An 18331-nucleotide genomic window follows, 5' to 3' on the forward strand; every position below is an offset into this window, starting at 1 on the left:
CCCCCCCATTTACAAACTGTTTTCTCCCTCAAGGAATAGCTGTCCCCCTGGATGTATTTTAAATGGACTACTCTGAGAAGATTCTGTTCTCTTCTGTCAAATGCATGGTTTAAATTCACCATGTTAAATATCAGAGAAAATACAAATTAGTCTGTTTTTGTTCTGTAAAAAAAAAAAAAAAGTACGTTATTGATTATTAAACTGCTGAAATTATGATGACAAGTCATCAACGAACTGTGTCCCCTTGTAGATATTGCACAACGCATTGCCCACTTTGAAAGAAACATTAGCAACATTATGTAAGGATGTGGTGTCTTCACCTGTAAGGGAGCATGTATTGTTTTTTTTTTTTTTTATACAATGACGATGGCCCATTAAATGACACAATGAATGTTTTTTGTTTTTTAAGAGCACTCAATATATTGACAGATAGGATGTGGTATCTGAGAAAGTCTACTTGATGTTAGGCAGATTGACATTACTTACACCTGATGGTAATTGAACATTTTATCAATATAATCCATATTTGTTTCTGAAAAACATGTTCTTAATAGAATAGTATGTTTTAATTTGTTTATCCAAGTTAAATTTGAGCTCAAGTTGTGTAGGTCAAGAACACTCGGGTTGATTTTGAGTGATGTAACACTGTTGTGGGAAAAAGGAAATGGAGTTGAGCTGAAAGCTGCATCTTATCAGTTATGCAATAGTAGCCAACTAAAATAGCACAGGTGTGGACGTTTTTGGGCCTGGAAAATTACCGAAAGAGCTGGTTAGATTTTGAAAAAACATTTTTACATGGACACGTACAGTTGACGTCGGAAGTTTACATACACCTTAGCCAAATACATTTAAACTCAGTTTCACAATTCCTGACATTTAATCCTAGTAACAATTCCCTGTCTTAGGTCAGTTAGGATCACCACTTTATTTTAAGATTGTGAAATGTCAATAATAGTCATTTCATCACATTCCCATTGGGTCAGAAGTTTACATACACTCAATTAGTATTTGGTAGCATTTCCTTTAAATTGCTTAACTTGGGTCAAATGTTTCAGGTAGCCTTCCACAAGCTTCCCACAATAAGTTGGGTGAATTTTGGCCCATTCCTCCTGACAGAGCTGGTGTAACTGAGTCAGGTTTGTAGGCCTTGCTCGCACATGCTTTTCAGTTCTGACCACAAATGTTCTATAGGATTGAGGTCAGGGCTTTGTGATGGTCACTCCAATTCCTTGACTTTGTTGTCCTTAAGCCATTTTGCCACAACTTTGGAAGCATGCCTGAGGTCAATGTCCATTTGGAAGACCCATTTGCGACAAAGCTTTAACTTCCTGACTGATGTCTTGATGTTGCTTCAATATATCCACATAATTTTCCTACCTCATGATGCCTTCTATTTTGTGACGTGCACCAGTCCCTCCTGCAGCAAAGCACCCTCACAACATGATGCTGCCACCCCCGTGCTTCACGGCTGCGATGGTGTTCTTCGGCTTGCAAGCCTCGGCCCTTTTTCCTCAACATAACGATGTTCATTATGGCTAAACAGTTCTATTTTTATTTCATCAGACCAGAGGACATTTCTCAAAAAAGTACGATCTTTGTCCCCATGTGCAGTTGCAAACCGTAGTCTGGCTTTTTTTATGGCGGTTTTGGAGCAGTGGCTTCCTTGCTGAGCGGCCTTTCAGGTTATGTGAATATAGGACTCGTTTTACTGTGGAAATAGATACTTTTGTACCCGTTTCCTCCAGCATCTTCACAAGGTCCTTTGCTGTTCTGGGATTGATTTACATTTTTCACACAAGTGCGTTAATCTCTAGGAGACAGAATGCGTCTCCTTCCTGAGCGGTATGACTGCTGTGTGGTCCCATGGTGTTTATACTTGCGTACTATTGTTTGTACAGATGTACATGGTACCTTCAGGTGTTTGGAAATTGCGCCCAAAGATGAACCAGACTTGTGGAGCTCTACACATTTTTTTTTTCTGAGGTCTTGGCTGATTTCATTTGATTTTCCCATGATGTCAAGCAAAGAGGCACTGATTTTGAAGGTAGGCCTTGAAATACATCCACAGGTACACCTCCAATTGACTCAAATTATGTCAATTAGCCTATCAGAAGCTTCTAAAGCCATGCCATCATTTTATGAGATTTTTCAAGCTGTTTAGAGACACAGTCAACTTAGTGTATGTAAACTTCTGACCCACTGGAATTGTGATAGTGAAATAATCTGTAAACAATTGTTGGAAAAATTACTTGTCATGCACAAAGTAGATGTCCTTACTGACTTGCCCAAACTATAGTTTGTTAACAAGACATTTGTGGAGTGGTTGAAACACTTAGGTTGGAGTCATTAAAACTTGTTTATGTAAACTTCCGACTTCAAATGTATGACTAATTCACACTTATATAACCTCACCTCTGAAAGATTGGGTGATGGGAAAATATTTGCCTATTTCCAGGAAGAGTTTATCTCGGTGCTTACACAAACACCAACTGTGCCCTATGGTCCAGTGTAGAGAAACCAATTGCCCTAAAGGGAGAGGGCAGGGTGGCTATGGCATAAGACAACATATTCAGTTTATGGTCTCTACATTTTTTATGATGGCCTCATCCTACTCAGCCCTCTGACAAGAGACGGGTATATTTAGAAACACTATCTCAATCTACATACTTGTCATCTAGTTATTTTTCTAGCCGCCTCAAGCTGTTTGGTATTTATTACATATTAGTTGTGTATGGCTTACTTAGGAAGTAAAAAGACACTTGTCTATGTCGGTCTATATGCTCACTGTGAAATGCAGTTCCATTTTCACCCCAATGGAATACTTGGCCAGCAGTGCAGGGGCAGATTGCACCAGTTGGGTGTTAAAAAAATAATTGGTGTTAAATGCTAGGTTGCACCTGTTGCACCAAACAAAAAATAAGATTAGTTGTAGCTATACCTGGCTTAAGCAATGCGACTTCATGAGATTTGATGTTTCATAATTATGGTTGGTAGGCCATGGCAGTTCTAAACAATGATTTATATGAAGCCTGGATTGCTGAAGCTATATATTGGCCATTGAGATGCTTTGAAGCCACCGGTCTGCCATATTGGCACTCTGGATTAGGAGCAGTCCTCCATAGGAATGAATGGAATTCTACAGTATTTCAATTAAGTGGTTTAAGGACAAAATTACATGTATTTAACTTTTTGTTTTGTAGTGGGGACAGTAAAATTTAGTACTCTCAACAACAAAAATACTTTAAGGAAAATGTTTTAGCTCACATAATTTAAAAGTATGCATTAAGGTGTCCATTATAGAAAATGAATGTAGACATTAATAAATGCATTTCTTTAGCTTCCAAAATATGTTTTACAATTGAGGAGTGCTATGATGGCTGCGAGCAGGGTTCAATACAACGCCCCGTTAGTCATTCAGGGTTTAAACACATAATTTGTTCTAAACTTTGCAGGGCATGTCCGTCCCATCACGTCACAAAGCTCATCACTATGCATGCACATTTTCTTAAGCACAACTGGATGGATTAATCAATAATTACTCTGGGAATGAATATCACAATGACGGGAATATTGAAGTAAAGTAGGCTAATGCCATTGAAGGCATTTATCATATTGTTACAGAAACTCCCAGTCATCCAACTGTTTTTAAATGGCGTGTGTGTGTGTGGTCAGCAATAATTTCAGAGTTATTGTGCTGCTTTGATACAAGCGTGGGGACTCGTCTTGATAAATCTGTCATTTTTGGGGGGTTTCACGGAATGTCCATTTGAATAGTCTACAAGGCTCGGGAAATGTTAGCCAAATTGAGGTGTGTTTTCTAGCCTCAATAACGATTTTCTATTGGTATTTATTTTATATTAGTTGTGTTTGGCTTACTTATTAGACACTTGTGTCTTTATTTCCTATCTATATGCCCACTGTGAATTTCAGTCTTACTTTCACCCTAATGGAATACTGGGCCAGCAATCCAGAACATTTTACGTTGGCCGTAGAGTTACGACCCATGTACGACCAACTGGTGCAACCAGCCCCAGGAGGTCCTTTGTACAAACTGTCCTTAATCTGGTTTATGTATGGGGGTTGGTGTGCCATGTCTTGGGTCAGGTCCCTTTTCCCAATTTGCACCGCTTGAGGGAAGGGGGTGCTTTGTTGTACCCCTCACTGGTGACCTACATACTATGTATTGAGTGCACTGCCATATTTTTATCCCCTCTTCCTTTGTCTGGATCCTTTTTGTTTGTGGCCCATTCTGTCCCAACAGAGGAGACATCCGTCCATCTAATTTTAGTGATTGCAACAACAACAAACTTGGTGTAAGGTTAAAATCTATATTTTTCATTATTGAATGTATCCTTTTAGGGAGGGTGCAGAGTGGTCATTGCTTTGTAACATGGTCCCAAGCTCCTAAATTAGCTTTTATTCTTATGCATGTAAAGAAGCAATTTAGTCACCTCAGGATGAAATTTTGTGTTTTGGTACTTTTGATAATGTCATTTGACTGTCACTGGACTACGGGGAGATGTTTATTGAGCGAAGGAAATGTTACAGGATGACTTCATTGACCCTTTATAGACAGTTATATAACATAGGGTTATAAGCATTGTATTAACATGGTATAAAGCATGTTACAATATTAATTTATAGCCTGCTGTCCATAAAGCTTGATTAATTAAGCCGGGAAATTGTAAAAAAAAAAAAATTCAAAAAGGAAACACATGGCCGCTATTTTACACAACACAGGAAGTAAGGGTGCCTAGTTAAATATTTTGACAAGTTTGAAGACATACTTTTTGAAAAGCACTCCCAAAAACGTGTGGGCTGGGCTTAGCCAAGTCTTTTCTTTCTCTGGGGTGGGTCACGTGCGTTGGTGACAGTCTGTCAGAGTCAACGGCGGCGTATGATTGGCTTACAGATTTGATACAGGGCCCTCCCATAGGCTGCCCGACTACACGTCACTCCGATCAGCTGTTAGTTCCCCTCAACAATAACAAAGGGAACAGTGGGACCTCGGAAAGGCTCGGAAAAGTAACGAACTGTGTTGTTCCGAAAACAAAGGTCCAGGTACTAAATTTCTTCTGCGAAGAACTTTTTTTATATTCTCGAAAAGATACAATCTACCTCAAAGTCTTAAGGATTTTATCACTAAATATCCGTCCTTTGCTGTTCGCAGGTGAGTTTTTTTGGGGGGTCTCTTTGTTGTCTGTTGTTGAAAGAACACACAGTTCTCTTTTTCAATTCAATTATAGGCCATTGTTGACATTACTTTATTTCCACAAGTACGGTTTAGCACAAATACATAGCCTAATTTCCACTGTTTTTATGCACCAACAGTGTTTTGTGTAGCAAAAATAAGATTCTCGGCCCATTTTTGCCAAATAAGAGTCAGACCACAGTCTAATGAAAAGTTATTAAAATGGCAAGGTCTAGATGTCTACCTATCTATTGAAGGAGGAGTTATTTATATGCACAAAACAGAATTGTACTTTTTAAGTTAAACTTTGCTGGCAGTTGAACATTGTAGGAGCTGCGACCCGCCTAAGAGGTGTAGGGTTACCCTATACACCCTCCGCTTGTATGCTAGTCAACAAATCATCTTGCAAGCAGACAGCCTACCACGATTTGAAGTTCTTATTGAACCTAAAATGTGCCGTTTTTCATGTAACTCAATCAATAAAATGTATTTGTACATCAGCAGTTGTACAAAGTGCTTATACAGAAACCGAGCCTAAAACCCCAGAGAGCAGGCAGTGTAGATGTGGAAGCACGTTGAACAGACACTAACTGAACATTTTATTCATATTTTCAGTGATTTATTTGTTTTATTAGAGCCAATATCAGGCATTTTGCTCTGGGTGGAACACTCATGGAGAATATCTATCCATATGACGTAATCGTTACGGCTCCTAACGTTCTCTCTTCCAAGGTGTCGACGACAGGCCTCCAACCACCAATCAACCATTCAAATACATACGACAAGAAAAAATTATCCTGTGAGCTCTCACATAACCTACCGTTTCATTCGGTAAATAATACTATTCTGCCTTTTTAATGGGCCTAGTATCACGACGCTTCTTCAACCCCCCTCAGTGTTTGCTATCAGAATCGAGCCACCGTTCTGGGAAGAAAACAAAGCTTGCAAGCGGTATTTTGTTGAGGACGAACAGGTGCAGGAGATTATAACCCGGTTGCGTATTGGACATACTGTAGATAAAGTCCCATAGAAAAGCCCTCAATCCCTCAACCTCATAGCACAGCTGCTCATTTTCTTTGTCGTTGAATCTAACAAATAAGAGGACATTAAATCAAAGAACGACGTGTTTGCATTCGCTTGCAGCCTACACATCTTCTGACGAAAATGTCTGATGTTAAATAATATATGACAAACCTGTAATTCTGACATAACGTGTGTTTGCCTGTAGCCTACCTGGCAGACCAGGTTTCAGTTTTTGTGTCAGGTCTACCAAACAGCTATCTTGTCCTTTTTGAACATTATCATAAAGAAGCTACTGTAGTTCTCTCAGCTTTTCAGATCTTACAAACCCACAGATCTCGAATTATTGGCTGCACTGCTCTGTATTTGTTTACCATAAATGTGTACATGCATAGAACTCATAGTTTACAATTGCACTGACAAATGTGGCTTCACAGCAGGAATTCAATATTGTCTGGCAGAATAATGGTTGTTGTGTATCACTGATCTTGCTTCAGGTCAGGGGTCATAATGTATAACCTGAAAACAGTGTCACTGCTGCGCTGTATCCCTGGTGTGTCAGTGTGGGGGCAGTAGTTTACTTTATCAGCAGACAAGTGCTGTCTGGCTTTTTACACTCTAGTCAGTGGGACTGGAGGTTTAATTGCAAAGAAAGGTCAGGCCTATACCACCAATACTGGGCTGTATGGTCACAGAGAGTTGATCCCTAGGTGAAGATTCAGCACTATAGTGTGTGTTCTATAAAGGACCACCCTATCAGTGAACAAGCTGCTAGGTTACAGACCTATTAGGCCCACACATATTTGGCCAGTATGTCTATGTCAGTTGGCAGCTAGTTGATGATGGGTCTATTTCCATAATTGCCTTTATGAGGGATGTCTGGTAGATAGGCAAATAATACCCACACCTGTAAACATTTATGACCACATACGGTGCCTCTTTGAAGTTTGTGACAGTTGTGAGTGATCTGGCTACCCTTTTATGTTTTATTATTGAGTATTAGAGTTATAGAAAACCTATTTATTGGCAGAGAGTGTTTTATATTGGACTGTCCTCTAAAACTAGTAAGCCAGAAATAAACACAGATGTCCTTCCAGTTCAGTCTGACCCATGTTTTCCTCCTGCCAATTGCCCAAAAGCCAAATGATATTTGTATGCATCTCTCCCCTCCCTTTTCACACAGGTCTTTATAAGCTCATGTATATGGTCTCAAACGTGTCACTCAAGATCACAACGACTTATTCTCTCCCTTTCTCCCCCTCCCCTTTTGTCTCTCAGGTCCTTTGTAATTTTGCACACGTTGAGGTGAGCTATGACCAGACTTTACACAGCTCCCCTCAGATGATAGACATCCGTACCTTATTGAAGCACTTTAGCACCTGCAGCTGATGACCAAAACGCCTGTTCCCCGTCCTCGCACCGCTCAGCCCCCCCTTGGTCCCTCCGTGCTCCCCCGAGGAGTCCCAGTATGTTCCAGAGGCTCACCAGTGTCCTGTTTGGGGACGATGTGGAGAAGGTGAGCGGAGGAGGCCCAGGAGAACAGGGCTTTGGCCAGAAGGAGGAGGATGAAGAGTGGATCCTGGTGGACTATCTGGGTGAGTTTCAGAACATACACACGTACACAGACACACACAGACGAAACATACACAGACATAAACACTAAAATACACAAACAAAAATGCAAATACACTCTAAACACAAACAAACCCTCGCACACCATAACCTCCTGAAATCCATGTACAAAACGGTTCAGATGGGTTCAACAGTGAGCATCATTTCCATACAGTCACATGGTGGGAACTTCACTAACTTTTAAAAGTAAACTGATCAAATCAAATAGTATTTGTCACATGCGCCGAATACAATAGGTACCTTACAGTGTAATCCTTACTTACAAGCCCTTAACCAACAATGCTGTTTTAAGAAAATACCTTTAGAAAAAGCAAGAGATAAGAATAACAAATAATTAAAGAGGAGCGGTAAATAACAATAGTGTGGCTATATACAGGGGGTACCGGTACAGAGTCAATGTGCGGGGGCACTGGTCGAGGTAATATGTACATGTAGGTAGAGTTATTAAAGTGACTATGCATAGATAATAACAGAGAGTAGCAGCAGCGTAGAGGGGGGGGGGGGGCAGCAATGCAAAAAGTCTGGGTAGCCATTTGATTAGCTGTTCAGGACTCTTATGGCTTGGGGGTAGAAGCTGTTTAGAAGCCTCCTGGACCTGGAGCTCCGGTACCGCTTGCCGTGCAGTAGCAGAGAGAACACTCTGACTAGGGTGGCTGGAGTCTTTGACAATTTTTAGGGCCTTCCTCTGACACCGCCTGGTATGGAGGTCTTGGATGGCAGGAAGCTTGGCACCGGTGATGTACTGGGCCGTACGCACTGCCCACTGTAGTGCCTTGCGGTCAGAGGCTGAGCAGTTGCCATACCAGGCAGTGATGCAAACCGTCAGGATGGTCTCGATGGTGCAGCTTTAAAACATTTCGAGGATCTGTGGATCCATGCCCAATTTTTTCAGTCTCCTGAAGGGGGAATAGATTTTGTCGTGCCCTCTTCACGACTATCTTGGTGTGCTTGGACCATGTTTGTTGGTGATGTGGACGTCAAGGAACTTGAAGCTCTCAACCTGCTCCACTACAGCCCCGTCGATGAGAATGGGGGCGTGCTCGGTCCTCCTTTTCCTGTAGTCCACAATCATCTCCTTTGTCTTGATCACGTTGAGGGAGAGGTTGTTGTCCTTGCACCACACAGTCAGATCTCTGACCTCCTCCCTATAGGCTGTCTCATCATTGTCGGTGATCAGGCCTACCGCTGTTGTGTCATCAGCAAACTTAATTAGGGACAGACGTTCCGCTAGCGGAACGCCTCGCCAATATCCAATGGTATAGAGTGGCGCGAATTACAAATACCTAAAAAAATGCAAAAACTGAAATTTCTCAAACATATGACTATTTTACACCATTTTAAAGACAAGACTCTCCTTTATCTAACCACATTGTCCGATTTCAAAAAGGCTTTACAACGAAAGCAAAACATTAGATTATGTCAGGAGAGTACCCTCCCAAAAATAATCACACAGCCATTTTCAAAGCAAGCATATATGTCACAAAAACCAAAACCACAGCTAAATGCAGCACTAACCTTTGATGATCTTCATCAGATGACACTCCTAGGACATTATGTTATACAATACATGCATGTTTTGTTCAATCAAGTTCATATTTATATCAAAAAACAGCTTTTTACATTAGCATGTGTTGTTCAGGACTAGCATACCCACCGCAAACTTCGGGTGAATTTACTAAATTACTCACGATAAACGTTCACAAAAAACATTACAATTATTTGAAGAATTATAGATACAGAACTCCTTTATGCAATTGCGGTGTCAGATTTTAAAATAGCTTTTCGGTGAAAGCACATTTTGCAATATTCTGAGTAGATAGCCCGGCCATCACGGCTAGCTAATTTGACACCCACCAAGTTTGGCACTCACCAAACTCAGATTTACTATAAGAAAAATTGGATTACCTTTGCTGTTCTTTATCAGAATGCACTCCCAGGACTTCTACTTAAACAACAAATGTTGTTTTGGTTCGAAATAATCCATAGTTATATCCAAATAGCTCCGTTTTGTTAGTGCGTTCAAGTCATTATCCGAAGGGTGACGCGCCGGCGCATTTCGTGACAAAAAATGATATGCATATTCTAGTTTCTGGGCAGGAGTAGTAACCAGATTAAATCGGGTACGTTTTTTTATCCGGCCGTGAAAATACTGCAATACTGAATATGCATATAATTAGTAGATTTGGATAGAAAACACTCCAAAGTTTCTAAAACTGTTTGAATGGTGTCTGTGAGTATAACAGAACTCATATGGCAGGCCAAAACCTGAAGATTCCATACAGGAAGTGCCCTGTCTGACAATTTGTTGTCCTTCTGTTGCATCTCTATCAAAAATACAGCATCTGTGCTGTAACGTGACATTTTCTAAGGCTTCCATTGGCTCTCTAAAGCCGCCAGAAAGTGGAATGGGGTGTCTGCTGTCTCTGGGCGAAGAACAGCAGGAGAGTTTGTAAGTGGAGCTATTTGAATATAACTATGGAGCTATTTGAATATAACTATGGATTATTTGGAACCAAAACAACATTTGTTGTTGAAGTAGAAGTCCTGGGAGTGCGTTCTGGCAAAGGTAATCCAATTTTTCTAATAGTAATTCTGAGTTTAGTGAGCCCCAAACTTGGTGGGTGTCAAAATAGCTAGCCGTGATGGCCGAGCTATGTACTCAGAATATTGCAAAATGTGCTTTCGCAGAAAAGCTATTTTAAAATCTGACACCGCGATTGCATAAAGGAGTTCTGTATCTATAATTCTTAAAATAATTATGTATTTTGTGAACGTTTATTATGAGTAATTTAGTAAATTCACCTGAAGTTTTCGGTGGATATGCTAGTTCTGAACATCACATGCTAATGTAAAAAGCTGGTTTTTGATATAAATATGAACTTGATTGAACAAAACATGCATGTATTGTATAACATAATGTCCTAGGAGTGTCATCTGATGAAGATCATCAAAGGTTAGTGCTGCATTTAGCTGTGGTTTGGGTTTTTGTGACATATATGCTTGCTTGGAAAATGGCTGTGTGATTATTTGTGTCTGTACTCTCCTAACATAATCTAATGTTTTGCTTTCGCTGTAAAGCCTTTTTGAAATCGGACAATGTGGTTAGATTAACGAGAGTCTTGTCTTTAAAATGGTGTAAAATAGTTGATTGTTTGAGAATTGAATTGTGGTAATTTAGTTGGTTTTGTATTTCGCACCGTGCGATGCCATTGGCTGTTGGCTAGGGGTTCCGCAGGCGGAACAGGGTTTCCGTTAGCGGAACGTCTGTCCTCAACAGGTTAAAGGTCTTACTCACATCGGCTACAGAGTGTGTGATCAAACAGTCATCGGGAACAGCTGATGCTCTCATGCATGTTTCAGTGTTACTTGCCTCAAAGCGAGCATAGAAGTTATTTAGCTCGTGTCACTGGGCAGCTCTCGGCTGTGCTTCCCTTTGTAGTTTGTAATAGTTTGCAAGCCCTGCCACGTCCAACAAGCGTCGGAGCCGGTGTAGTATGATTATATGCCACTGCAGCGTTTGTTTTTCCATGTGAGCATATTATCAGATATTACATCTCATAAGCATCTATGAACTGACCTTATCAAACTGCTTGGCTATGCAATCCTTAGGTGCCTTGTAGTCTCCATAAACCGATGCAACCTAAGTTCGCCTGTATTCACAAATGCAGACACAAGGATGCTACTCTAAGCCCTGGCAAGGTTCCCAATATCCATACACACAAAAACAAATACACGTGAGCCCATACATGCATGGTTCTATACATATACAGTATATAAATGCTGCTCAATAACACACACACCTGGCACATACTTGTTCTTTGGGGGGAAGGGAGTGCATCCAGCCCGTCTGTCCCTGACACATCTCATATTCCACATGTGTGTGAATATTCAATGTGTGAGAGACTGAATCCTGCTGGCCCACTTCTGTATGGGGGAGGGGAGGGTGGTGGAGGGATATGGGGCTGTATATGGGCAATATGTCTGTAATCGGGTCAAACAAAAGCATGGGGGGCTAAGGGGAGGAAGATAAGAGGCCCGGTAGAGTTGCCCTTCTGGAGGAGTGAGACGTGTCGGCAGACAGCCCAGCAGAATTCCGCTCCAGAATTGCCCCCAGTCACTGTCTATGACCCAAACCATCTGGGATTAATGCATTCATAGTGTCGTCTATCACGCCATAATTCGTTATACGACTTGTCTTACATATGTAGCTCATGGCCTCTTACGACAACCTTTGGAAAATGCATTAAGGCTGACAATGTGTTCATAAACCGTGTGACACATCATTCATTACAGGTGTTCCATGTAAATGTGTCAATGCCTATAAAAGCATTCATAATGCTTTACAAACAGGTGGTTTATATATTACCTTCCAGTCCAGCACTCTGTAGCCTTACCATGTTAGAGTGAATGCAGAACTGTTAGAGTGAATGCAGTAAGCAGACACTTGAGGTCAGATGTTTTGTCTCTGAAAGCGTTGAATCATTCTTTCTTGCACAGACTGCAGTGCCATGACCTATTTTACAGTAGGGATTGGTTCCACACACTTAAAGTGTGTACTACTTAGTTTGTACCCGCTGTATTCCTGGCAAACTTCAACACCTCAAGTTGCACTAGTCTCCTACTTCTTCTAAACTGCTAATCTATTATATCAATAGTGTAGACTGCTTTCCTTCCCCTTCCTGCGTGTACACACACACACACACACACACACACAAGGTGGATGGTGAGAGGATTACAGGTCCTAATTAGCCTTACAGAGACAGTGATGAGGAATGTAAGCCGTTTTAGGGTTCTGCTGCGTTGCTTAGCGGCTAAGCTAAGGGTGTGTGTCGGCACAGATGAGATTTACTATTTTTATTTTTTTGAGTAAACAAGGTGGCTGCACTGCTGCTGACATGCGTGACAGAGAAAGATGAGGATGGGAACTGGTGTCCTTGGGAGTGGGTGTATTTATATCACACATATACACCATAACACACTCAGAAATGAACACACTCTGAGGAACACAACACATCTATACACACATCGTCTGAAAAGGAAAGAGAGGAAAACTTTCATGATCATACACACAAGGGAACACATCCAGTACACACACAGAGAACACTGTTATGCACAGAGAACGCTGTTATGCACAGAGAACGCTGTTATGCACAGAGAACACTGTTATGCACAGAGAAGAACGCTGTTAATATACACACTCAGCTGTTTATCAGAGATTCTGTCCAAAAAAAGACAGTCAGCTTTAAACTTTGGCCAGACGTCCGTGCAGGCTATTTTTAGTATAATGGGAAACCAAACAGCAATCTGCTGGCTTTGATTCCCATCTGGTATCAAGTTGCTTTTTCCATCATACTTCCCATATGGCAGTGTATTATTCTGACTTATTAGTGCACTATTGACAGTAACACCACCGAGTCTCAAAGCAAGACATGCTATATAGCCCAGGGATGCAGTGAATGCAACTTCTCGCTCCAGCCAAACCACCTCATTTAACTTGATTAGCTTTATTCTATTGAAACTTAGTTTCTCTCCTATCCTTTTGAGATAGTTAGCTAGTGGAAAAATGTGTTTTGGTGCATTCTAGAGTTGGGAAAGTCTGGAAAGCATTTGGCAGCAGTTTGGTAGAGGGAGTTGCTGAAGCTGCTTGATCCTATGAGTGACAGCTCTTGCGCACACACACACTATAGTATCTTGGGTCAGGCATGTTATTCTGACAGACAGAACACTGCTCTGTGCCTGTAGGGCTTTGACACCTATGCATCAGGGGAAAAGATGGTTTTTGTTTTGATCGCTAAAGCCATTTTCTCTGTGCCACATTGCCCCCTAAAGTCATGTTAGGGTATTGCATATGAGTTGTTATCCCACCCAGGTTGAGCTCAAGACCATATTGTATTTTTACATTTTGCTACAGGGAATTTTTTTAAATCGCCAATTATAAAACGCAATGGTTGTAAAACACATTGTCACACATATAGCCTACATGCTTTGGCAAACAGAAACGTTCCATTTCTTATTTAAATGTTAATTGTGCTGATGTATCCTAACAATCCCTGCCTTTCTCCCCAGCCGAGGCCTGCTCTAGCCCCTGTGGTGATGGCCTGTCTGAGGTGGATCTGACTTCGGAGGAGGAGGAGGACCTTGTGGTCGTCCCCTCTCCCATCGCCAGCTCCCCCATCCGCTATGCCTCCTGCTCCTCCCTGGACTCCACCGCCGACACCGAGGATGGGGGTCCCGAGGAAGAGGAGGAGGAAGAGGGGGGTTTCCAGTGCCTGGAGGCCTGTTCTCTAGAGGAGAGCTGGTTCGTCACTCCTCCACCCTGCTTCAGCGGGGGGAGGAGGGGCAAGCCTATGGTACTAGAGACCAGCCCCCTGGAGAACCTGCTGATAGAACACCCCAGCATGTCTGTGTACACCACCCACTGTCCCCCACGACTCTCCCTCAACCTCAATCTCTGCCTCCCCCTTGTTGACGCACCTGCCGCAGTGGTCAAGGAGCCTGGACGACGTTCGCTTGACATCCCCTGCCACAGGTAGGACTTGTTGCTGCAAAAATTCTGGCAGTAGTGTTTCATCACCTACATTTAGTGAATTTATGCTTAACCTCTACGGGATCGGTGTCCCTATTCCAGGATGGTTGAGCTAACGTGCACTAATGTGATTAGCATGACGTTGTAAGTAACAAGAACATTTCCCAGGACATAGACATGTCTTATATGAGCAGAAAACGTACCATGCTATTGTTTGAGGAGTGCACAACAACAAACTTTTCACGGCAACTGGTTTGATACTTTCACCTCTGAAGGTAAATAATGTACTTACATTCAGTAATCTTGCTCTGATTTGTCATCCTGAGGGTCCAAGATGTGTGTAAGCTAATGATCCATCATGTATGACATTCCTGGGAGTGTGTAAACCAAAAAAATTTATGTTCTCTATAGTTATGTACTTCAAAATGTATCAATTAACCAATTTGGCACATTTGGGCAGACTTGATGCAAAATATTGTCCAGTATTGCAATGCTCCACTGGATCAATCACACACTGCTGCCATCTAGTGGCCAAAAGCTAAATTGCGCTGAAACTGCAATATTATATGATGGCCTTATTCTTGCATTTCAATGATGGAGAAAAAAACAAACATGTCTAATGAGTTAAATTTGTTAGATGTTAGATCTAATGTGTTATATAATATAATATTTTTGGGGCGGCAGGTAGCCTAGTGGTTTGAGCGTTGGGCCAGTAACTGAAAGGTTGCTGGATCAAATCCACGAGCTGACAAGGTAAAAATCTGTCGTTCTGCCCCTGAACAAGGCAGTTAACCCACTGTTACCCGGTAGGCCGTCATTGTAAATAAGAATTTGTTCTTAACTGACTTGCCTAGTTAAATGAAGGTTAAATGAAAAAATGTGAATGTAAAAAATATTCTCCTACATTAATTTCACATTTACACAAACTTCAAAGTGTTTCCTTTTAAAATGGTATCAAGAATATGCATATCCTTGCTTCAGGTCCTGACAGGTAGTTAGATTTAGGTATGACATTTTAGGCGGAAATTTAAAAATAAAAAAAATGTATTAACCAGTCCAGCCCCCTTCCTGTCTCCCCCTATAGGCCAGAGACGGTAGTGCAGCGCAGAGCCGGGCTCCATGCTGGCTGCTATGCGGCAGCCGTCTCAGCCCGGGCCTCAGGCCTCCTAGACCAGGCCCAGCAGCACGGACGCCGGGCCCAAAGGGTACGTGGGGCCGCCCAGCACCAGCTCCTCTCCCGCAACGCCCTACGTCGCCTCAACCTGCTGCGTACTGGAGGGGCCAAGCAGGCCAAGACCACCACCACCTATCTACACCAGCCTGGCCAGAGGCACCTCAATTACTGAGGTCCTGGCCCTATCCCTTAGCCTCCATCCATCAATTCATCCATCTGTCTCAACCTGGATCCACGAAAAGAGTTCATCCTGCAACATGCTCTCCATCTTCCCTCCATCCACCGATCCTCCACTCTGGAATGAAGAGACGTGATGAGGACTCCTTTAGAATCAATGCCATAGGTCACTTTACTCCGCTGCAGGTCCCCACCACCACATGGTAACTGGGAGAGACTGGTTCAATCAGATATTACACCTGTGGCAACACTCTCCGCTTTCACCCACTCTGCAATGGTTCTGTGATGTCATAGTGTGGCTGTATGCTGCCATAGAATGGTTGTGTGATGTCATTGATTGATATCATGGAGTTGCTTGTATGCTGTCATAGTGACATAAGTGATGTCATTGAGTTGTTGTATGCTGTCATAGAGTGGTTGTGTGCTATCAGAAGAGGGTTTGTGTCTTAATAGAATGACTGTGATGTCTTTAGAGTAGGAGTAGGCATTTAGAAAAGGAGCATGTCTTTCACTTGTAATTAGGACAGTTTAACAAAGTTGTTTCTCATGTCCCTCCAATGAAATTGCTTCCTCTATCACTTCATGGCAAACTAATATAATTTGTCATTCTGATGGCCACAACTTACTTTTCAAAATCATCACCCCCCTCTCTTGACTAAGGGTGAACCTGCCTTGAACTTAGTAATTCAGTACTTTCACAATATTGTTTGAGAAAATGTTGGTCAAATACTGGGTTAAATATCACTAAACGCCTTGTTATAAAAGTAGAATTTAAGATGAAAAATAAATGTAAAATGTATTTAAAAAAAACGTCCAAAATATTTTTTAAAAGAAAAAAAAAACGTATATTACATATCAGTATGAAATTAGTATGAGCGTTTATCTACATAGGTATGTTTGTAAGCAGCGATTTGACTATGTTAGGGTGTGATTTGTTGCATGGTTGTATAGCGCTAGAAAACAGAAAAAAGTGTGTTTTTGTATCTTATCTCTCATTGTTTGTTCTAAACCTGCAGTCCACTTCTCAGGGTCATAGCCAATCACCTTTACACTTTACTAAAATGCAGATTACTTGACGGATGTTAATCGTCTTTGTACATACTGGAGACCTTCCAAATTTGTGCTAGTGTGATTTGCCTTGTGGTAATGTTTGTGATCAATGATTGACCTTTTAAAAGAATCGTGTGCATCTCGAGAAAATTTTATTTGAACGTTTGCTTGTCCAAGGACTGTGAAAATGAACTCCTACTCTCTCAATCGACTGTTATAACCCCAAGATGGAGTGAAACTATAAGTCTTTTTCATTTTTGTTTATATATTCTTTCTGTGTACTTTCCATTGTTTTGAATTACATATTTACCCTGTTCTTTATTTGCTTAGTTACATAACTTAGTAATATTATGTTAAAATGTCAACCAACAAAGTAGCGGCAAACTCTAACCTTGCAATAGTTTATATTACTATTGTTTTTGCTTTTACAGTTTATTCTTCTTTACTTTAACAATGTTTGCAAATTGGAGACTTTGTTCTGAAATGGTCAAGTTTGTGACAACATGAATCTGTGCGCTCTTGTGGTAAGAAAGCACAGAGAGACACAATTCAAACACCTAAGTAGCCTATTTTAAGTTTCACAGAACCTCTAAAAGTCAAGTATCCAGGGCAAACTCAATAATTTACATGACCTAATATTATTATGACCTTATATTATGACCTAATATCATCTGTTTCTTTGTACTGTGTATTTCCCCCAATAAGTACATACATACTCAGATGTATTTAGCATGGTAGCATTAAGAAGCACTAAGGTGGTTTTGTTTGGTTTTGTCTATATAGTTGTAAACTGATTATAGTGAAGTGATTTAAGCCTAGTCATTGTATTTGTGTATCTTTTTTATTTTCAGATGTTTCAGATTGCAAAACTTGCATCATTTGACGCATCAATTTTTGTACTGCATTGTTGTGACACGGGCAACAGGACGAAGGGAATGGAGGAGATGGCTAAGTCCTCATTTTTGATGCGTGAAGCTGGAAGGAGCCATTTTGTTTTGTCCTCAGCTGTCTGTATGAGCTCTTGATGATAATAACAGGGATTTGTATTTTGTTTTATGCCTTGAATTTGTTGTGGATCACGTGCCTTCCAGGTTAAACAGTATAATGACAATGCATTAATGAAGAACTTGAAATGTTGTCCAAAGGGACAACACATACAAAAGCAAATCAACTATGCACACAGGAGGTAGCTTCTCTTTGTGAACAACCCAGCCCATGTACAGCTTTTATACACAAATGTAGCAAACCTGTTTTCTCCTGTGTGAAGAATATTTGGTGGCATTTTTTTTTTTACGACATGTTAGACTTTTGCTTTGATTTAGTTTACTGGAATAATACAGCACTTTGCCAAAAAAGTGTAGGAATTTGAGCGTTAACTGTTATTTATCTACTTAACTGATCGCATTATTTGTATTTTGGATGTGTGAGAGATCAATTCACTCTGTTTTTATGCTCAGCAAAATTTGCAAATGAGAATGTGGTAGTCTGTTCTAAAACTGTAATACATGATCTGTTGTCATGATGTAAGCCACAGTCTACAATAAATGTTTTCATACACATA

The 18331-nt window shown here is 41.0% G+C and overlaps 1 protein-coding gene across 2 annotated transcripts; it reads left to right on the forward strand.

Moving 5' to 3' along the window:
• The first annotated feature begins 4947 nt into the window (after positions 1 to 4947).
• On the forward strand, positions 4948 to 18331 carry tp53inp1 (tumor protein p53 inducible nuclear protein 1). Of its 2 annotated transcripts, none has more exons than XM_014200916.3 (4): positions 4948 to 5170; positions 7490 to 7806; positions 13910 to 14372; positions 15454 to 18331. In XM_014200916.3, exons 2-4 carry the CDS (start codon positions 7680 to 7682, stop codon positions 15713 to 15715), a joined length of 852 nt encoding a protein of 283 aa, XP_014056391.3. In that variant the 5' UTR covers positions 4948 to 5170; positions 7490 to 7679; the 3' UTR covers positions 15716 to 18331. The 2 variants fall into 2 exon arrangements, with proteins under 2 accessions (XP_014056391.3, XP_014056392.3); XM_014200917.3 differs by having other exon boundaries at positions 4992 to 5061.

This window comes from Salmo salar, chromosome 05 (genome assembly GCF_965601325.2).
Source record: "Salmo salar chromosome 05, fSalSal1, whole genome shotgun sequence".
NCBI lineage: Eukaryota > Metazoa > Chordata > Actinopteri > Salmoniformes > Salmonidae > Salmo > Salmo salar.

Excerpts from the sequence above, each read along its gene's own strand:
- tp53inp1 (XM_014200916.3), top strand. The coding sequence starts at position 7,680 with ATGTTCCAGAGGCTCACCAGTGTCCTGTTTGGGGACGATGTGGAGAAG. Across the intron at positions 7,807-13,909 it reads GATCCTGGTGGACTATCTGG|CCGAGGCCTGCTCTAGCCCC; the intron begins GTGAGTTTCAGA and ends CTTTCTCCCCAG. Across the intron at positions 14,373-15,453 it reads CTTGACATCCCCTGCCACAG|GCCAGAGACGGTAGTGCAGC; the intron begins GTAGGACTTGTT and ends CTCCCCCTATAG.